Here is a 20,238-nt window from a genome sequence, read left to right on the forward strand (position 1 = left end):
GTGATGAAACAGGAGCACACAATGGAGAAAATGCCAGAAGATGGGGCGTATGTAAAAGGCCTTTTTTTGGAAGGTGCACGATGGGACAGAGAATCCTTGGTGATTGCAGAATCACTTCCAAAAATCCTTTATGATTCTTTGCCCATAATTTGGCTGAAACCTGGAGAAAGTTCCAGATTTCTACATGAGAACATCTATTCATGTCCTGTATACAAGACAAGTGCAAGAAGAGGTGTCTTATCCACTACTGGCCACTCAACCAACTATGTTCTCTCTGTTGAACTCCCTTCAGACAAGCCCCAGAAACACTGGATAAATCGAGGTGTGGCAGCACTATGCCAGTTAGATGACTGAGTGTTTGCAAGTGAAAACACTCACATTTTGTAATTAAAAGGTGTACTTTACTCCCCAAGGGCTGCATTTTTTTTTTATCAGTACTTCCTGCTGACTTTAAAGCAGCTCCCGATTTCCTTTGGTTTTTAGCCATTCTCACCTGCTAGGAAAGAGTGATTAAAGAAAGAATACCACAAAAACAGAAACTTATTTCAAAGGCCTGGGCTTTATCTTGCAATAGATCAGAATGAACAGAATTCCCAGCAAACTGTGTGTCACCTACATCATTACAAATCTTGTGAAATCCTATTACCACCTTGCTGCCAACATGGGGCTTTTTTGTTTATTAGATTGGGCCCAAAGAGATTATTGATAGAGTTTTGCTGCTGATTTTAATGGGAACCTAGTCCACAACTCTTGCAAATAGGTCCCTCTGGATCTGCCTACCACTTCTGTATCCCAGGAGTGTGTAGGTCAAGGAGGGAGGAGAGAGGAATAGTCTACTGACATTTAAAACCAATCCTCAGCTAGAATAAACTGCCAGAGCTGTATTAGGAAGCTGTAGCAGCTGATAGTCCTTGAATATCTGCCTCAGAATTTCTACAGAAAACTTCTAGACAGCACACGTGTTGGGAGCCTGCCATTTCTCAGAACAGTATGCTTGTCTCATGATGTTTTAATTTTTCTATTTCAGTATTATTTAAATACACATCCAAGGTGCCTGATAAATGGAGCTAAGCTTCCTTTCTCTCATAGTCTGATTTTATTTCCTCATCTTGCCCTCTTGAACGTTGGGCTAATAACCACCTGATATTTTGTACTTGTTTTAAGCCCTTTCATCAGAGCTCAAAGTAACTTGCAAATGTTAATTAAAAATAAAATAGCCCTGAACATCTTCAAAGAGCTGTGCAGTCATTAACTAATCCCCACAGCATGCCAAGGAGGTACTGATGATGGATCATTAGACTTGTTTTATACACAGTACAAGGGAAGCACAAAGATCAAGGCAAACATAAAAAAAAAAAAAAAAAAGCACAAACATCCACTAATTTGGGGTCTCTTCATTTTTTCATTGCCCAGATTGCAGCATCTTAATGACTTGCTTGAGGTCTCAAAAAGTCAGAGATACAGCTATAATTCAGCAGTTCCCAGTATTATGCTACAATCATTAAATTATGCTGCTACAACTAATTAAACCATGCAGATCTTATCGTAGGAACTTATCTGTTGTGTTGTGCTTAGCAATTATAAGAGAAAACAGTGTTCATTATTGTTTTATTAACCACTGGTTTATGTTTGAATATAGATATTTATAAAACAGTATCTTTTAAGAATGGTAACAAATACAGGTAAGCAAGCAGTGTTACAGGTACATTTTACAGTGCTGCTCTGCATAAAATATACATAGGTAATTGGTACAGTATATTTATCTACCATATTTGATGCTTCTTAAGCAGTACAATAAGTTGGCATTTGGTGCATTGTTATTGTTACATTTTTACTAGTGCAAAGATGACAGGTCAGAAGCCTTAGTGCATATTTGTTAAAAAATGTTGATAGAGGTGTGGAGGTGTTTCAGCTTACTGAGAGGGAGAAACTAGTCTTATCTTAACAATTCGAATGGAATTATATTTAGCACATGCAGGAAAAATAAATCTCGTTGTATGTGAACGTTACAGCATGATCACCCAAATTGACAATACTTTTTTTGAAAAGGGAGTAACGTTTCTGAAGATCTAAGTAAATTAAAATTAATGAAAAATTAGTCTTTTAAAAAAACAGTTTCCTGTTCATCTTCATAATGGAATATCACAGATGCTTTCTACTTTTCGTATCATTAAAATTAATTGAAAGTTAGTGCATATGTTTAAAGAAACATTGTAATTACCATATTTTTAAAAATTGCTGCCTGTAACTGTTATGATGATATGTCTGGCAAGCAAAACCCCCATGAACAATTGAGATCACTAATTAGGCCACTGCAACATCAGAGAGAACAAAGCAGTCACCAGCTCCCTTTCCAGCTCCTTTGCACGCAACACTAGTCGTGCTGGGACTCAGACCCAGGGAGGCTGGACCTGCGTAGTAGATCCATCCCTATGGATGGCTCCGCTCAGTCACTGCTCTCTGAAGGATCCTTCTGTTTGGACTTGAGCTTATGCTTTTAAGTGACCCTGGTGACAGCTTACCTGCCGTGATAATACCCTGCGTTGAGGCAAAGCTGAAAGGGAGACTGGGGCAACAGTACAGTAAAAATTCTTGAAACACTAAACTGAGAAGATGAAATACAAGGACTGAGTTTCTCCATCCCCTTTCAGACAATGCCAGTCTGGTGAACAAAGTCCTCTAAATAAATTAAGCCATTATAACTTAAAAAACAGATTCACTAGTATGTATTGGCTAAATTACATTCTGTGGAGATAAATTACTTTCATACTATTGGAAAATACTGTGTGGTAGCTTGCCATGTGGGTTTCTGGTTAATGTCTTTTCATAAACAAACACTAATACATAGTTTATTGAATGACACAGTTATTGTGGTTCCTTTTCTTGTGAAGATACAGTGTCTTTGCTCCGTTGTGCGCAATGTCCTTGTTACTGTGATAATTTTCTAAATTCTTCTATGTTGATATTTAGACTTGACATGAAGGCATCTATTAGAACATAAAGATTTATTTCAAGCTTTTGTAGATGTGACTGAAGGATTTAGATATGGGGAAAGACTTTAAAAGAAGGTTCATGCATCTGTCAGTTGCTATCTCCCCTCCAGTGGAGATCAGGTATGGCTAAGTTGCTTTATTTCATGGTTATTGAAGTCTTGAAGAGGTTTGTGATTTCCTGAGCAGCTTTTACTGTTAGAGAAAAAATAGTGGAATTTACTGTTGAGAGATATCTGTCTTAGAGATATGTTTCTGTGATTTTTTTTTGAAGTGAGCTTCCCAACCTTATTTGCTGAGTTTTATTTAGGGCTTCCTGAAGAATGATAAACTGGCTGAGCATGAGACTTGACAACCTTTGTTGGCTGAGTGAACAGGAAAAAGAAAAAGGCAACTCAGCTGTTAGTTGGACCAACTTTAATTTCATGATTAAAATGTGAAAAATTTGTGGACAAATGAAGTTCCTTATAGTAGTAGTACTAGAATTCTTAGTTTTACAGGTTTAGTGTTTCTATTTCTCAGGCAGAAACTCACATTAAACAAACTACAGAAAACTCCACCTATAATTACTGTATACTACCATAAATGCCCAGCCTCACTAGTCACTCAAAGCTGATGGGCTGGGTGTGGGGGGGAAACAGTACACAAACATTGGGGAGAGAGATTTTTCAGCTAATGATGCTGAAAGACAAGTAGGGTTGGAACATTTTCTCAGGAGATGGAAGCTTTTTTCTAATCTTCTCTATACAAAAAGCCATTTCAGAAACAGAAAGTGCCTGTTGATCTTGACACTGTTGGGCTGCTAAAAGAGAAAATTACACTATGAAAAGGCAAAAAGACAATGCAATGGCCCCAAATTCTTCCTCTTACGAGTTCCTGTAAGTTAGAATGTTTGACTAATAGGATTAGAAAAATTAGTGAAAGGTGAAGGTCTCTCCTGTAATTAACATTCTTGAAAATGAATTCATAGGGTATGATCAAAGAAGTGACCTGTCTGTGGATAAAAGATGGATCTATTGACATCAGTTCTGATTAATACATAGTGGGGCCCAAAGAGGGCCAAGTCCAAGTTGCCTTTATTTTCTCCAGATCTAAAATGTATTACAAGAAGAAACTTGTATTAGTGGGAAGACAGATCAGATGACTTAACCCAGCTTAACCATATCTCAGTTCTAACGTACTTCCCTTGGAATAGATTGGGTCACTGCTGCAACTTAACGAGAGCTTCTTCACCCATGTAAAACATGGAGTACACTCAGTAAGCAGGTGCCAATCCCATCTGCTTAAATGGTTGTGTGCTTGGTAATGTTGCTGTTGAATTTGGCTTAATAAGTGTTTTGTTTCATAAGTTACGACCTTATTAATGATGGAGTTAGACAATTTCCAGAGAGGAGGTGTTACTAGACATTCAAGGGCAGATGTCATGTCAACAAATTACCACTGCATTGCCTATGGGTTAGCTTACAGGAAAGTTCAGGCAGCTGACTCAGGTTTTTATTTCTACAGAATTTCAAATTATCTGACAGGTTATTATTCTAAAGCATCTTCTGACAAGCATGATAAATTGGAAAGAGACAGGATTTACTGGAAGGGGAGTAAGGAAGTTAGGGAAGTACAGGACAGAGTGTACACTGACCAACTGAACCCAGTGCATTACAAACTCTCAAGAACTCAGGCATTTTAGGGCGGCATCTTTTTGCAAATAAAATTAATGTGTAGCAATGACATATTGTGATGTCTTCAAGATACTTTGTCATAGAACTCGGTGTTGTATTTTGCAAGGGAGCTATGTCCTTGGTGTTTAATATGAGTACCAATGACCAACTGGAGTGAGTTACAGAGGTTATTCTTTTTTATGAAGCTCTGTCAGTGTGGTAGTTTAGCAGTTCGACCTCCAACGACAAAAGATACTGTTCGAGGCAGGTTCTCCCTTCCATACAGAGCTTAGCTTAGGCTGTGAAGGAAAGATTTGCTCTCCAGACTTGACAACAGAGCTGGTCTAATCCTTCATTCACCTGAGGAGCCTGAGGTTGTAACAAATTTCAGTCTTGGCCTTCCAGTGCTGGAAAGTGAAGAGGATCAAGCACTAGTTAATCCATCATTTCTCAAACACTTGCATTGAAAAATTAATGGGCTATCAAGCATTTTAATATATCTCTAATAATATGATTCTCTTACTGCAGTTCAGGTTACTGGATTTTCAGTTAAACAAGTTGGATACTCACGTGAATTACTTTAGACTACTTGAGCCTTTTATAAATTGCATATTATTATGTCCCTTAAGAAATAATGCCATAGTGTTATTTTCAGGTTGGTGTAAATCTTTTGTACTTTTATGGGCATTCTTTTGAAATTATCTATAGCATCCACAGCATACACAGTATGTGCTCCATAAAGAGTTGTGACTGTAATACAGGCAGTATATTTAGACTGCTCATTTACATGCCTGTTTATTCACCTGATGAGTCACAGCATCACTGCCTTAATTAGCCACATGAATTTTAAAAATGAAAAGATTGAAGTCACAGCTTCATAAGAAAGACTGAGTCTAAGCCTCCATTCAAAAGTGTCTTTACACATTTTGGCTTGGCTCAGTTAACATATCTCCACACTGGTGTATCAGAATGAGGATAAGAACAGACTGTATTTAGACTTCTTTCTGTGAAGGATTAAGCAATGTATAATCATGTTATTTTTACTGTCTCTGTACTCCCTTCCCCTCTTCCTAGGCTAAAGTTGTTTTGTGTTTTCATGGCAGCTGTAAATTTGCAAAGCTCTCTATGAGAGGCAGAACAATGACATTTTACATGTTCAGGAGAGGGTATTTCCCACATGAGGCATTCCCAGGAAATAATTACATGGGAATAGATACCTTTGTGGACTGAAGCCATAAAGGGTAGTCAGGAATTGGGCTAGCCAGTACCTGTCATGCTGACTAGCACTTCTGATTGTTTCTTTGTACTTTCTCATTCATTCGCCTGTATCTCTTTCACTTTTTAAAGTACATTCTGTGGGGAGGAACTGTTATGCTCTTCCATACATGATCAGACCTTTTTCTTTTAATGGTAGACAAGAATATTTCTTTGCCATCTTCTATTAGGGTTTTACTGGAGAGTTGGAGATCTCAGAAAATGAGATTTCATTGGTTTTGCCCACTTTAACAGGAAATTATTAATAAATACTGCATTTTTCAAAGTTGCTTTTTTGCCATCACTAACTTCTGGATAGAATAGGTCTCTGCTTATGCCCTTTGTCCTTAAAGCAGCTCTGGGCTGTGCTTACATAGTCTCCCAGTACAGCATGAGCCTTGTCCACAACTTGATCTCATTGGTACTTCTAGCCTGAAGGACAGAAGGCGCCACTAAATTTCCTGAAGAGACTTTGTAGACAGCCTGGTGAAGCCAAAGGGATCAGAAGAAGCCAAAACAATTTGTGGCCAGTGAAGGCAGGAAAATAATTTCATTTCACTTCCATTCACGGGAAATATAGGAAACAGAAATATCCCCTGAACTCAAGCGACTGGAAAGGTAGTTGTAGATACTTTTTTATAAAGAAATCAGTGTTCTGTCCATAATGTGAGAAAGCCAGGGTGCTGACTCTGTTGAAAAACTATGTAAAAATGCATGGTGAAGATACCCAAAGCACGTTAAGCTTACTCCTATATTGCTACCTAGAAGGGAAAAAGTTTCCCTCCATCCATTCATGAGAATGTGAGGAACCCAACACTGTAATGTTTTACTCTTAGTTGTGTAATGGAATTCCAAACTTTACCTTTGAACATCCACACCCTCTCCAAAGGAAAGAAATTCCTATTTGCAATCAGAAGCTCTGGAGGCACTATGCCTGCTTGATTCTCCTGGACATTTTGCTTTGTGCTAACCCTTATATAAGGCACTACCTTGAACCACAATTGAGCATATATAGTCTCCATTCTAACCACCAAAGAACCCTGCTATGGATCGGCGGAGTTTTAGAAACTGCCCTAATTTGTCCTGATGTCAAAATAATCTTCGTATCACACCTCACTCCTTGAAAACTATTACTTTTATTGATGAGTCTGTGGTTGAATCGTAATAAATACTAGACCAACCTTATCCATCATATGCATTGTATTCAGTTAGCCATCTGGCCTCAGGAAATGTGTGAGCATGGGACCAAAACAGCTTCATTCACAGTTGGACAAAAAAAAGTTGCAGGATTACAGTCCAAACACATCACAGCTTAAATGATGGGTTATGAAATATCATCATGGGATTTCAGGTATATTGGCTTGGAAAACTTCCTCAACTTTTCCTGGTGTCGAAATGCACGGCCTTGTTTAGACGCAAGACCCATAGGAGGCAGATGGATCTAGAAAACAGAATCCCACCAGTTAGTTGCACGTTGAGAAGCTACAATGAAAAGAAGACATATATACACACTACGTTTCATTCATCTTTAAATAATTCCTTCACACTTGGGAGAGGGTGACCACACTGTCTCAACCAGGTTATTTTCTTAGATTTCCATGAGGACAGCTGGCTGAGAATGATGAGTGATTTAACTTTCAGGCCCTAAATCCTGTAAATTTTAAGCTTTAGTAACTTTGTTTTGTAGTTTGAGGTCAGATGGTAATGATGAAAAACATTTGCTGAAATAGTACTGCAGAGAGCATTCTAGAACAAGGCCTTTAAAAGACTCAGAAAACACTACAAATGCCTGCGTAGAAGTCTTAAAAGTTAAGGTGGCTGTGCTTTATTCATACCTAGCTAACAAGCTACAAAATAACTCCAAGTTGTGTACGTATTGAAGGACTGCCTTCTTACTGTCATGATTACATATACCATGTTAAAATGCACAATCAATGCCATTGACTCCACGAGCATAAGGAGCAATAGGTGACAGGCTTTTGCTTTGATTGACAAAGTCTTTGTACTTCATAAGACTTAGTGGGAGTCATACAGCTATATCCCCCCCAAGTGATTGAAAACTGTAGGTGTTAGCAGTCAGATGTTATTGTTGCTGAGGCTGTCACCCTTTAAGATAGCTGTTTAACTGCAAATAGTAGTAAAAGCACTGACTAAAGCAGCAGAGATATGGTAAAATCTGAAAAATAAGGATCATTAAGTTTATGCGAGAGAGCTCTTACAGGACTGATCCCTTGGGATTTTTAAGCCACTGTGGAGCATGTATTTTAAGCCCATTCCTTGGAGCATTACTTGCCACATGTGCGTTGTTATTCTGTATACTGAGAAGAGAACAAGCTATATGTGAAAGAGAAGTCAACAGTGACTGTATCCTGAGCAAGCATCTTATAAATAAAGATGAAGATACAAACTAATTATGATCATGACCTGCTTGATAAGGAAACTATAGAAGTGACAATGCAAACTAATCAACAGGAAGAGAGAGGAAGTCTCTATGGGAGGCAGCATAAAGTAATACAGACACAAATGACAGGGAAGTGAGGAAACTATATTGAATGGTGCAATAGAAGATATGACTAAAACTTCCAGCAAATTCAGTAATAGTTGGCAGGCTTTTCTCTAGGAACTGGTGAACAGAAGCAACAAGACAGGTAGACAGGCACCTTACAAGACCCAGTTTATTACAAGAACACTTACAAGAGGTATAGACTATGAAAATTATTATATCGCAAATGTAATATGATTAAATAATTAAATATTCTTATTTTCTCATGTGGAAAGATTAACAGATATGATTCCATTTGATTCCATTACCATCTTTTTCTACACATTACGATGCATTGGTCAGTCAAGACTACCTAAATATTTGCAGTCCTTGAGAGATTACCTCATGCAACCACATTGCAGCTTTGGCTCCTTATTTGAGAAGAAATTAGCCAGTTCACAGATGGAGAATATTTCAATATACACTTGGCTCATTTGGTTCCAATTTATCACAGCACTTAAGTACAAGCTTATCTAAAAATGCAGTGTAGGGACAGTGATGTGAACTTATGATCATTTTTACTGTCCAGTGAGGGCTAAGTAGGTACAGTTGAAGACTTGTGACTAGATTTATACTCACGGGTCTTGGGTAGGGGATATTATAGTGAAGTCCAATTTCTATTCTTGCCTCACATTCTTCTATACACTGTTTAATCAGCTGTGGATCTGTTACCTAAGATAATACAGAGTTAAAACAACTGTAAAAAGAGAAAGTACAGCAATTAGCAATTAGAAGCTCAAGTGTAAGTGATGCACAGCCACATGACTTTCTTTTGCTTGTTTTTTTGGCAATCACAAGCATACAATGATTGCATTTTTCACATCCATAAAAGGTAACATTAGCACTTGCCTTGACTCAACAGTTCTGGGCTTGATGGCATTGGATATTAAGGCCCACAGTATGTCAGAGCTGTGACTCTGAAAGGAGGTTTTTACCCAAACATGGTATTTTCTTGGTAAAAAGACAATACACATGTAAACTACTACTATCTCCATGAAAAGCAATACTGACCCATTCATCATATTGCAAGGTAGCTAGGGGAAAAAGAGACCTTTTGGGCTACATTAACTCCCTTTGAAGTCAGAAATGTGGTGTAAATTGGGTCTTAAATTCACTTTATGATTTTGCATTAGCTGAATTTTGTCCTATACCAAAATAGGATGTAAATAAATATTGTGATGGTAAAAAAAAGGATCTTTGATTACTGTGGAGTCCATATTTGTCTCTGTTGAGAGAAGTTTGAAATATCAAGGTGTGCATGTATCTTTTTTTAAAAAAAAATTAAAGGCATGCCTCTTTTAAAAGAAGTGCCAATAACTATTGCTTTGAAAAGAAAAAGAAAGTATAAGCAGCTACTGAGTTCTGCTTGCCATTGCATGGGTAATGATCTACTTAGCTAGCTTTCTAAAAGATCAAAAGCTGCTTCAGACAATTTTATAGGCAGTATCTTTGGAATTAAGCTTTTTCTTGGCATTATTTAGCCAGAAAGCCTTGACCTCTTAGCCTTCTAAAGTAGTTAATGAAGATCTGAAATGGTTTTTTTATTATTATTTTATATAAGCTAAATACACCTTATAATGTGTTTGCACCAGTTTTTAAGGTGAATGAAATTTTGGGAAATCAAATCATATTGATATCTTAATATCCAATCACTAAGAGAATACAGAGCACAAGGAGAGAATCATTCAGAATCATTCAGAAAATCAAAGGCACAAGGAAATCCACGTACATTTTTGTTTTTTTGGAATAATGTTTTGGCTTCACTTATAATGTACTGTTTCTCTTTAATAGTTTCTTCTATCTGTCCTGATGCAGACTGCCATTTTTTGGCTATTCGGAATATCTTGCGGTAAAGGCCAAGAACTTCTTGTCGAGTAACTGGTGTCATCTAAATAAAAAACACAAAACCCCAAACATATGCATGACCACTGGGTTGCTAAAAGGCCACCAAGCCATACATTTTTCACACAATTGAGTAAGTTTAAAAATATTTCCAATATCTATCTAAATTTCCCAACATCCATCTAAAAACCTGCTGAGTTATAGGAGAAGAACTGAAATAGCTGCAAATAAAAATTAGCTGTTGAAAGCTGAAGACCCAGTACAGCGAAGTATTTAAACTGATACTTAACTCTGTCTCCATTCAAACAGCTTAAGCTCTTCCTCAAAATTAAGTGTGTGCTTTAGCGCTTTGCTGAATCACAGCCCTGGATCCAGGATGCCTGCATTTTGTTTCACTGCTATTTTGCAACAAGACATTGGGCAAGTCATTGAAACTCTTCCCAGGCATCCCTCTTTCTGTAAAATTGCCATAACAATGCCTACCTTATCTTTGCAAAGCACCTTGCAATCTGTGAATAGAACCTGATAAAGCCACTACAATACTCCTGAAAACCAGTATAGGCTTCAGGTGCCAAGAAGCTCATTTGTGATACTGTTGCAGTGTGTAATGATGATTTAGCTGGAGTCTGATACTTAAAGATGATGAAAGCAGTTTGATCTAAGCATTACAGGAGAGGTTAGAAATGCCGCTGTGTTGCAGACTCTCATTGTGGATTTAGGGAAGTCCTGACTGTCTTGTTTTTCAGAAATCTGAGTACCTACTGATCCTGCTGAATAAGCCTACAATTGTGCTAGGAATCTGTGTGAAAAATCAGGAGTGAAATCCTATTCTCATTCTATGTAAATGAGTATTTTGTCATTTATTTAAGTGATGCCAGTATTTCATCTGAGACCTCGAATATCCCTGCAATAAGTACCTTGCTGGAAAAAAACCCTGGCTTCTTCTCCAAAATCAAATTCCGCTCTGTCATGGATTAGATTTGCAGAAAAAAATGAGAAAAAAAAAATCAGAACTGTCAAAGGTGCCTTATGGTCTAAAAGTAAAATGCAGCAACTCTGCAAAGTGAGTAGTAAAAGATTATTACAGATGCAATGAGAAACAAGTGTCAAGGGCAGGACATTATCTGATTGTCTCAGGATCCCTTTGCCAACCTGGAGCTGTAGCTGTTGTGGCTGAATCTACTCTGAAATCAGGCCCGTGCTCTGGTAATTTCGATGGGAGGATAACTCCTCTGGAGGACAGTTTGGAGCCAGGTTACCCAGGCAGCCTGAACTGCCCTCTGGAGGGAGCACTGCTCCCTTGGTGATACAGGAAAACCTGCTTCCCTGTGCACGCACCCACATTACCGTGAAAAACTGGGCGATGCGGTATCGCCCTATCTCCTTGCAGCCTGTGACAATTACTAGTATTTTGGAGAGTAGAAGAACATTTTTAATCAAACACTTCTCAGGCCATACAATTCGCAAGTGGCTGAATCTTAAATACTGCTAACCTCCAGATATTTCTTTTCAGTACAGTCCTCCTGTGACTTCAGGCATTCACATGATCTTCCCCTTACCAAAACTGGAATCGTGGATGCTAACCTGAAGGCAGGATTTGACCCATACTCCTTTTTGTGTTAACCACTGCTATGATCTAAAAACTTTTTGTTGTTTCATGTTGTTATGGATTTTAAGAATTATAGACATAAAACTGTTTTTGATTCTTGAGAGAGCATTTTTATTTGCTATTCTTACTTTAAAATGTTTAACCAATCATATATTTCCCTCCAGAGAAAAAATGATTCTTCATATACAGCAGAAATTATTTCTAGTAAATGTTTACGATATTTCTTGGAAACAAATATCCACAATAAAACAGATGAGCAGTTCAACTTCTTCAAACACTTCGGAATAAATACTTTGCATTATCTGCTCTATAGCTCCATTTCAGGCAATAAAATTACTCATACACAAAGCTATGCATGTACTCGTATCTGAAGAATCACTGCCTTCCTCTGTAGGGTGCATTATTTCACATAGACAGTGAACAGTTCAGTAACGAGAACTGACCTAGCACTACCTGAAGTCCCGAATCTTGTCCTCACCTAGAGCCCCTCCTGGCCTTACCCCTCTGCTTTTATTCCAAGGTCTCACCTCTGGTTGAGTTGGTATTACTCTTACTCCCTGCTGACAGCTAACAGAAGGTAGGACTGCACTGGAGAGCTGCACCGCTCAGGTTGTCTTGTAATCTATAAACACAAATAAGAGGAATGCCTTCGGGGGGGAACAAAGCTTTTCATATAGGTTTGAATTCTGACCTAAGCATCAGATAATTTCAGAGGCCAGAACTCAGGACCATGCACACCCTCTGTTCAGGGCTGTAATCACACCTGTCACTTCTGGATTTTGAGCACTGTGAAGACTCTGTTTGCATCTATAAAGATTTTGCTTAAAATTTTATTATTTATTTTTACCACTAGTTGCTTTCCCTCCCCTGCCTCGAACTTACTTTTTCTTTAATTTCTCAGAGCTGGAATTAATACAGGCCTGTGTAGCCCCTTGCCTATGCCCCTGGTACAGATACAGGCTGCAGATTCATAGTATTGCTTTCCTTGTTGCAAGCACTAAAAAGTAAAAGACTGTAAAAGCAAAAGGCTGTAAAAGACATTAAGCAGATTTTCATATATACTGAGCAACCAGCTGCTCCCACTGCTGACTTTAATTAACAATTTCTAACATTACAAACCTGCTCATAAACCATTCCTGCAGAGATACATAAATGAAGGTGTGAGAAGCTTTCCTCCCCCCTCTATGAAGGACAAGGATGAGAGCAAACAGGACAAAATCCAAAGCATGGGTCAGGTTCTGATCTAAGTGACAATGTAAAAATGGAGTAATTCCACTAAGGGAGCAGAATTACTTTCAACTTAAAAGCCTGTAAATGAGATTGGATTTTTTTCTTTGGTATAACCAGAGCCCACACCTACAGAAATGTGATGGTACAGATCATGTATTAGGTGTAATTTTGTCAAGTGACACTAGTTGTAGTAGTTTTGTGGGTGTGCAAAATTAATTTGAGTGGGACAGAAAGATAAGGGAGGCTTTCATGTCCTTTTAGTTACTCATCTTGCTACTTAAATCTTTGGCATTTAAATCATAATGATATTGCACATCTCTGGAATACTAAGTGGATGTTACACCACTTTCCCACTAACACTCATCTTGTGGTAGTCACACCCGTTGTTTAACTTCTCCCGCCCTCCATTTCATTGCAGCACGCAGCCCACAGAGGTTAACCACAGGCGTTTTTGTCCAAAAGTACATGGCTATTGTATTAGTTGAGCAAATCTCGGGTGTTGACTGCAACAAAACAAACTGGTAGAGGTCAAAGGTAGGTCTGTATGCACAAATACATCAATGGTAAAAGTGTTAGGTTGCAGGCTTCTTTTGAGTTGATTGTTAGAATTAAGTCTTTGGAAGTGAGCCAGGCGCTGGCTTCCACATAAGCATTTGCTGGATGCTGTGGCAGACAGTTCTGACAATGCAGGGTTGTATCATTCTTTTGATCTACATGCAAACCCCTGTTATCAACATGCAGATCAAGCACATGAAATATCCCATTGTATTCAAACCTGCAAAGGAGGCTTGAGCAATTAATGAGTTACTGCATGATGAAAATGCAAACGTTTTTGGTGATAATTAAAACAAATAATCCTTTCGACTGTAAAATGTAATAACAAGTTTTCTTTCAGGAAACAAATACACATACCTTTGGATTTTTGGATGGTTGATGCAAAAGTTCAATCATCTGAAACACCTATATTCTTTTGCTATTTGCAGGTTTCTATAGAATTTAATTTAAAAGTGTATATAACAGTAAGCAAAGGAATCTGTCAACTGCACTGTAAAGTGCCCCCCAACAGCACAGACACAAAGCAAAGTTAGGACAGAGGGCGAGCTGCAAGGAGACTACTCAGACCAAAGCAGCTCAATTACAGCTGTGTCCGAGGGAAGAGTGCTAGAATAAGAATGTGTGTCCAGCAGCTTCCTCCTATTTGCACAGTTCCTCTGCTGAAGCTGTAAGTCTATTTTATTTTATCCTTTCTTCTCAAGTCAAGTATCAGCTACTGACTTTAAACATCAAATCTGCCAGCACTGCATAGAGGATTTTAGGAAACAAAGTGTGAGCCTGTGGGGAAAAAAAAGAATATTTTAAAACAATGGATCTCTTCTCTTACATCTGAGCTAACTAGGGCACTCATTAGTAACGTACAGACACTTAGTGCTGATGCTGTAACCATATTTGTGGAGGGGAGGAGAAGGTGGGGAACAGAACCCTGGGTGGAATAATTTGAAAAAGCAGCTTTGAACTTCTCATATGTAAATTGTTTTATTTAGGAACAACACAATTTCTGTTTGACAGCTGCTTTGCTACTGGCAAGGAGTCTTAAAGACGCAATGACAAACTGCTGGGGGACTGCCTTCTGAATCAAAGCTATCTGTTATGGAAATAAGTGGCATAATTCAAAAGCATGTGTATCTGTGCTATAGCATAGAAAACTATCAACTTCAGCCTGTATGGAAATATATATCTCATATTTTCAAATTCACTCTGTGGCTAACATGTATTTAAAGAAATGTAAAAAAAAGCATATCTGGCTTTTTATTTTATTTTAAAGCTAAATTATTCCACTTGTAATCTCTCTCCTGCTGCTAATGTAACAGATAATCAAAAATTCACTTCATTTCACAGCTGTCCACAGCAACTAGAAGTCAGTAGTTCATATTCATCCTTTGTGCAAATCTGCAAAAGAGCACTGCTTTTACACCTTGGCCTATCATTTCCATGAGGGACAACAGCTGGAACAGTCAGTTCCTGCACTGGGAGAAGAGAAGGGATCAAGGATTCTTGTGATAGCTGGGCAGGTCACCCAAGTGACCTTCTGGTGATACTAAATCTCAAAATCCACTTTCCACAACAGTCATCTTACCTTCTTTTACTCAGATCGACAGGATTTAGTGGCCTGTGACAGCTAGTCACTGCAAACATTTGACCACATGTGGTTGCAGCATATACCTAACAAAGTGGCAACTTGATTGGGTTTTCATTTTTGATTTAGCATTCCCACTTATTTTCCCCCCAAAGATTCAGTCAAACCCAAATCATAGCAAAACCAGAGCCAAAATATTCATACGGTGAAAAACAAACTAAGAAGAAGGATCATATTCTTCCATGATGGTGTCACATCCTCAGTTTCTACCAATGATGCAAGCCTGTAGGTTTCAAGAAATTCCCATCAGGGATGAATTTGATTCCAAGTATTTCCTCATTGTTTCCATCTACAACCTAAGCAGCTTTGGTGAAAAAGGACCATTTTACTGTTTGGTAGTGACATTTGAAAACAAGGTGACTTTCACATGGTTTTAGATTTTGTTGTGCCAGTATCTTTCAGCTGGCAAACTGAAGTGATCTGAAACACTGATCAACACCTCTGAACTAGCCTAAGTCTTTGTACGTATGCTGTCCATCAGCTGCTATGCAGATTCTGCCATTCTATTCATGCCTGGGATTTGGGACCCAACTTGTATCTCCCTTACATACAGAGTGGTCTTTTGATCAGAAAAAGGAAACTGAGAGCAAAGAGAATGTAACTGAATGTCATTTCAAACAAATGAAACTGTAAACAATTAGGATTCTGTAACATTTTCCAAATTTGAATAGATGGAAGTGGAAACCTTTAACTAGTCCCATTAGATCACACAGTTTTCATTTTCTTAGTTTTGTGGTTGTTGAGGCATTAGCTGGTTTTGGTAGGACATACACAAGCCTGTTCGGGGAGTGCCTCCTGTGCTTTAATAAAGTAGTCGCCTCAGAAAGACTAGAAATGCTGACTTAGACTATGGGGGGGGGGGGGGGAAGGCAAATTGCTTTAAATATTTCTTAGGTTTCTCCTAAAAGCAGACATTGTCCAGGTAAAGTCTGAAGGAATATACATTCAACCCTAGTCCTGTGCAACACTGTCAGTCACGCTTTCACAGATTTAGAAACACTTTTTCCTCCTCTGTTTTTAGCTATTAGTCACAAGCAGAGAAAAATGTTTTAATGCAGTGCTAGAAACTCAGCAGAAAGAATAAAATCTCAACTATCCTTGGATGACCTTACTTATATAATATAGAAGCATACAGAAATGTAAGAACAGGGACACAAAAACCCAGTAGAGATTTATGTACCTTATACCCACGCTGGCTTTGAGCTAAATGCAACTGAATGCATGAATAGAAATATTTCCCAGCACTGGAACACCTCCCAAACTTGAGAACAGGTATAAATATTAATGCAGTAGAGGAACAATCCTCCCTTCCCCCTCTCTTTCGTCATTCCTTGGTTCATTTAATAAAACTCCTTTCACAAAACCTGTGCTTCAGCTTTCAGATACTTCACTCTCAGGTCTCGCGCAAGATTTTTAGTCACAATCTGAACACTGTACCAGGGCATATTTTCAAAAAAGATTAATTTTTTAGAAATCAAATGTATGAATTCAAGTTCAGAAGTTTTGCTGACAAAAAGCTCATCAGTATTTAGGTTAGCCTCTCCTGAGTCGGTGTATGGATTAGCTTTTGGGGCCTTCAACAGCACGAGGTTTTAAAGGAGCTTTAAACCCTTTGGTCCCTCGTGGAAGTTGCTGGAACAGCTGTTTGCTGTCGCTCCTCACCGACGGCACAAGTCCAGGGAAACACAGGGCCGGGGAAGCGCCCGCCCTCGCCTTCCGCCGGGGGAGGAGCCCCAGCTCATGGGGCTGGAGAAGCCCCCTCCCACCCGCGCAGTGGGAGCCCGGGTCAGGGAGGCCGCAGGCCTCGGCTCGAGGTGCCTCCCCCGGGGCCACCCCGCCTCTAGCCACGAAGCCGCGTCCCGCCGGCGTAACGGCGGTGCAGCCCGGGCTCGGCTCGGCCGCCCCAGGACCCCGCGCACCCCGCAGCGCTGGGGTAGGAGCGCGGGACCGCCCCCCTCCCCCGCCCGGCCCCAAGATGGCGCTGGCAGCCCCGCCCCTGCCCGCGGCGCTGCCCGGAGGGGCCCGGCGCGGGGGGGAGGGGGGCGGCGCCCTCTGGCGGCTGGGCGGCTCTGCCCCCCTCGGCGGCTGGGCTAAACCAACGCGGGGAGCGGGGGGGGGTCCGGCCAGCCCCCAGGCCTCTGGCCTTCCCTGCCCTCCCTCTCACCTCCCGCGCCGCCTCGTCCGCTCTCCGCCGCTGCTCTTTACCTTCGGGAAGAGGCGCGCCGGGGCCCCGCTCCCCTCCCTCCCGCGGCGATGCGGCGCCGCCAAGCCCCGTCCCCCCGCTCCGGCGGGCGAGGGAGGATGCGGCGGTGCGGACCCCTTGCCCGCCTGCCCTCAGTGTGCGTGCGGCGTCAGGCACGTCGCGGAGCGGAGCGTGGCGCGGCGCCGCCAGCTGACTCCTCATCCCCGGAAGTGATGCAGGGGAGGGAGGGGGAGGCAGCGTCTCGCTGGGAGCCGCGGAGGGTGAGTGAATTGGACCATGTCTCTTCCCGTCCGTGCCGGGGCGCCTCGCGCCGGGCTACGGGGGCCGGCGGCGGCGGTGGCGACGCTGTGGCGGGCGGCGGCCGGGGCTCCGCGCGCCGAGCGGGGTTGCGCGGCTCGGCCGGGAGCCGCTGGGGCGGCGGCGGCGCCCCGCTCCCCAGCGCGGCGCGGGGCAGCTTCGGGCCGCGCCGCCGCCCCCGGCCGGGGCCCCGGACCCCCGCAGCCGCCCCGCCGGGCCTGGGAGCCGCCGCCGGGCGCCCCGCGGTGCCGGGTGCGGAGCCGGGGGAGGCGTCCCGGTGCGGCGCGGTCCGGTCCGGTCCGGGGTGCTTTTCCAGTTCTTATTCCTCCGGGCTTCCTGCTCGCAGGCCGTTTAAGCAGCTTAGGCGACGCGGAGCGCCCGGTGCCCCGGGTCGGTGTGTCCGCGGCTGGCTCGGGTGTCTGCCGGAGTCGCCGTGCTGCTTCTCTTCGGGGTTTTTTGTTGTTTTCTGGTGTGTGCCATCTGCAGGATCTTGAACCGTCTCTTTGTAAACCGCCTGTCCCTGCGCTGAAAGGCAGCCCCTTTAGGACAGAAGGAATCATCTGCTTTGCCCAAATACTCGTCATATCCAGCCTTTAAATGTGTCAGGCTAAAAGGTGTATATACCTGCTGTTTTCAGAGGGAAGGAAAGTGGAGGTGTAAAAACGCAGAGCTGCTTATTTCCGAGATAGCTCTTACAACCCGAACATACTGCCTTTGCACAGCCGTGTTTCTTCATATTTTAACTTTGCCTCCCTCTCCTGAGCGTGTTTACCCTCGCTGTGCAAGCTGCAATCTGTGCTAATCACTCTTACTCCTCGGGGCTGCGGTGACACTAATAAGCTACTCATAACAACTTAAATCGTAGCTGGCATAATTTGTGTTTTAAGCAAATATTGGTTTAAAGAATATGCCTTTCCTGTTAGTGCTGCGGTGGTTGGAAAGAATAGTTGATTATCTTTAAATAGTTAACACTGCTGATATGCTCTCCTTCAAAATGTTACACTGATAACTGAGGAGTCAGATGCCAAGTATCAGAATACAGCAGTGATCCACAGCTGGTAACATTTCTTTAAAAGGATAATGCCTTACAGTATGACTTAAAGGGGGAATAGCTTAAGTGCTCAGAAAGAGGCATATAATGATACAAACAAAAAGGCACAGGACTGACATACAGTTCTCAAAATTTATGGCAGGCCTCACTGTCAATTTTAGTGTTGCTGCATGGTCTGTCTGTTTTGGGAGAAGAGCTGATCAAAAGACATCCCCACTAGAAATGCTCTTATTATCTGTTTAAGAGCCTCTTTGTTAAACAGTTAATGTATAACTAAGGCATTAGCGCTTTATTTGGGCGAAGAGTGGAGACTGTCGGAGTACTAGTGTTTCTTGAGTGCGTCTGGACTCTGCAGCAGCTCTGTAGCTGCGTTTCTTCCAGGTATAAGATACTTCTCAGAAGAGGAAACATGGTCACTTGGTTAAGGCTGCACGTGAAAGTAAAGAATTCATGTTCTTGTCAATTCTGTGCTGGGAAGGTATAAGTTTTAAAGACAAAGTACAGATGTTAGTTAATAGTCTGTGGAGAACCTTCATACCCCTTTACAAGAAAGGCAGCACACAGTCTAAAGCAAAGATTTCCTGCAGGTCAGCAGAAAAAGCAGAGCTTGTGATTTGTGTTGAATTAGTTCAAATTCGTGAAATATGCCTGGCATTAGAAACTTACTGGAAATACCAACTTTTATAAAGATTTCTAGAATTCTGATTATTTCCTAAGAGCAAATTCTGTGCAGACATGAATAATTGCAGTCCTTAAGCAAGTTTACAAAACTAGTCATTGAAAAACTTATAGCTGTGATACAACTTGACAGCTCAATGTGGTGCTTTTGAAACTCCTTTTCATGTTGAGACTGATGACCTGCAATATGATCTGTAGTCTGCTCCTGGATCTTTGAAACTGGATTTGGTGCCTCTTCTGTACAGTTATTTGGTTTATTTTGTAGTTGAACATTGGCACATTCACAGCAAATTCTAGCTAATATGCATCAGTAGCCCTTAAAATTTCTTGAGCTTGGAAATTCATTCATAATTACATCTTGCTTATATAGCACTTAGCATGGGTTGTGTAAAAAAGGGGTTGAACTAAAGGGGCAGGTTTGAAACACAACCCAGAACAGAAGGTCTTCCATTTTGGAAGACCTTTGTTGAAATTAACTGGAGAAGTATTTATTGAGGGGGAAAAAGACTGCCAGACCATTTGATGGACTTCTAAGAGAAAGGACTTGTTCTGAGAAATTTCTGTGTGGATGAGGAAGAGGCTTGGTTCTGCTGCTTCCTTTGGTTCAACGTAAGGAACAGGAAAAAAATCCTGTATGTCATGTATGCATGTCTATTGGGGCAGGGGGATATAACGTGGAAGAATGGGGGATAG

General features: G+C 41.1%; 3 protein-coding genes across 14 annotated transcripts in view; 2 read left to right on the forward strand and 1 right to left on the reverse strand.

Annotated features, from left to right (window-relative positions):
* DNAH3 (dynein axonemal heavy chain 3) overlaps window positions 1-1,732 on the forward strand; it is a 71,844-nt gene extending 70,112 nt beyond the window's left edge. The window contains exon 62 of the mRNA XM_026116250.2: window positions 1-1,732. Within this exon, the coding sequence (XP_025972035.2) occupies window positions 1-354 (354 nt within the window). The 3' untranslated portion in view covers window positions 355-1,732.
* Window positions 1,592-17,754, reverse strand: LYRM1 (LYR motif containing 1). Of its 6 annotated transcripts, none has more exons than XR_003261632.2 (5): window positions 17,481-17,754; window positions 10,171-10,329; window positions 9,021-9,113; window positions 7,081-7,340; window positions 1,592-3,185 (listed from the first exon to the last, which is right to left on the reverse strand). XR_003261632.2 is itself a non-coding variant. In XM_026116240.2 (4 exons), the coding sequence occupies exons 1-4, from the start codon at window positions 17,718-17,720 to the stop codon at window positions 7,224-7,226; spliced, it is 609 nt and encodes a 202-aa protein (XP_025972025.2). In that variant the 5' UTR covers window positions 17,721-17,754; the 3' UTR covers window positions 7,017-7,223. The 6 variants fall into 6 exon arrangements, 4 of the variants coding, with proteins under 4 accessions (XP_025972025.2, XP_025972031.1, XP_064376363.1 ...); XR_003261631.2 differs by having other exon boundaries at window positions 3,097-5,052; XM_026116240.2 differs by lacking the exon at window positions 1,592-3,185 and having other exon boundaries at window positions 7,017-7,340.
* DCUN1D3 (defective in cullin neddylation 1 domain containing 3) overlaps window positions 17,647-20,238 on the forward strand; it is a 20,240-nt gene continuing 17,648 nt past the window's right edge. For 2 of the 7 annotated variants that reach the window (XM_064520283.1, XM_026116233.2), the window contains exon 1: window positions 18,072-20,154. The gene's annotated coding sequence lies outside the window, so the exon portion shown is untranslated. Of the gene's footprint in view, window positions 17,780-18,071; window positions 20,155-20,238 lie in introns of those variants that run through there. The other 5 variants (XM_064520284.1, XM_026116237.2, XM_064520287.1 and 2 more) reach the window with 5 other exon arrangements.

The sequence above is a fragment of the Dromaius novaehollandiae genome, chromosome 14 (genome assembly GCF_036370855.1).
Source record: "Dromaius novaehollandiae isolate bDroNov1 chromosome 14, bDroNov1.hap1, whole genome shotgun sequence".
Classification (NCBI taxonomy): domain Eukaryota; kingdom Metazoa; phylum Chordata; class Aves; order Casuariiformes; family Dromaiidae; genus Dromaius; species Dromaius novaehollandiae.

What these genes read in the sequence shown, in the direction of transcription:
- LYRM1 (XM_026116240.2), bottom strand. Translation starts at nt 17,720, where the DNA reads ATGAGGAGTCAGCTGGCGGCGCCGCGCCACGCTCCGCTCCGCGACGTG. An exon ending in CGGACGAGGCGGCGCGGGAG is followed by an intron (nt 10,330 to 17,480) that starts GTGAGAGGGAGG and finishes TTTTTTATTTAG; the next exon opens with ATGACACCAGTTACTCGACA. An exon ending in ATATCCCCTACCCAAGACCC is followed by an intron (nt 7,341 to 9,020) that starts GTGAGTATAAAT and finishes TCTGTTTTCTAG; the next exon opens with ATCCATCTGCCTCCTATGGG.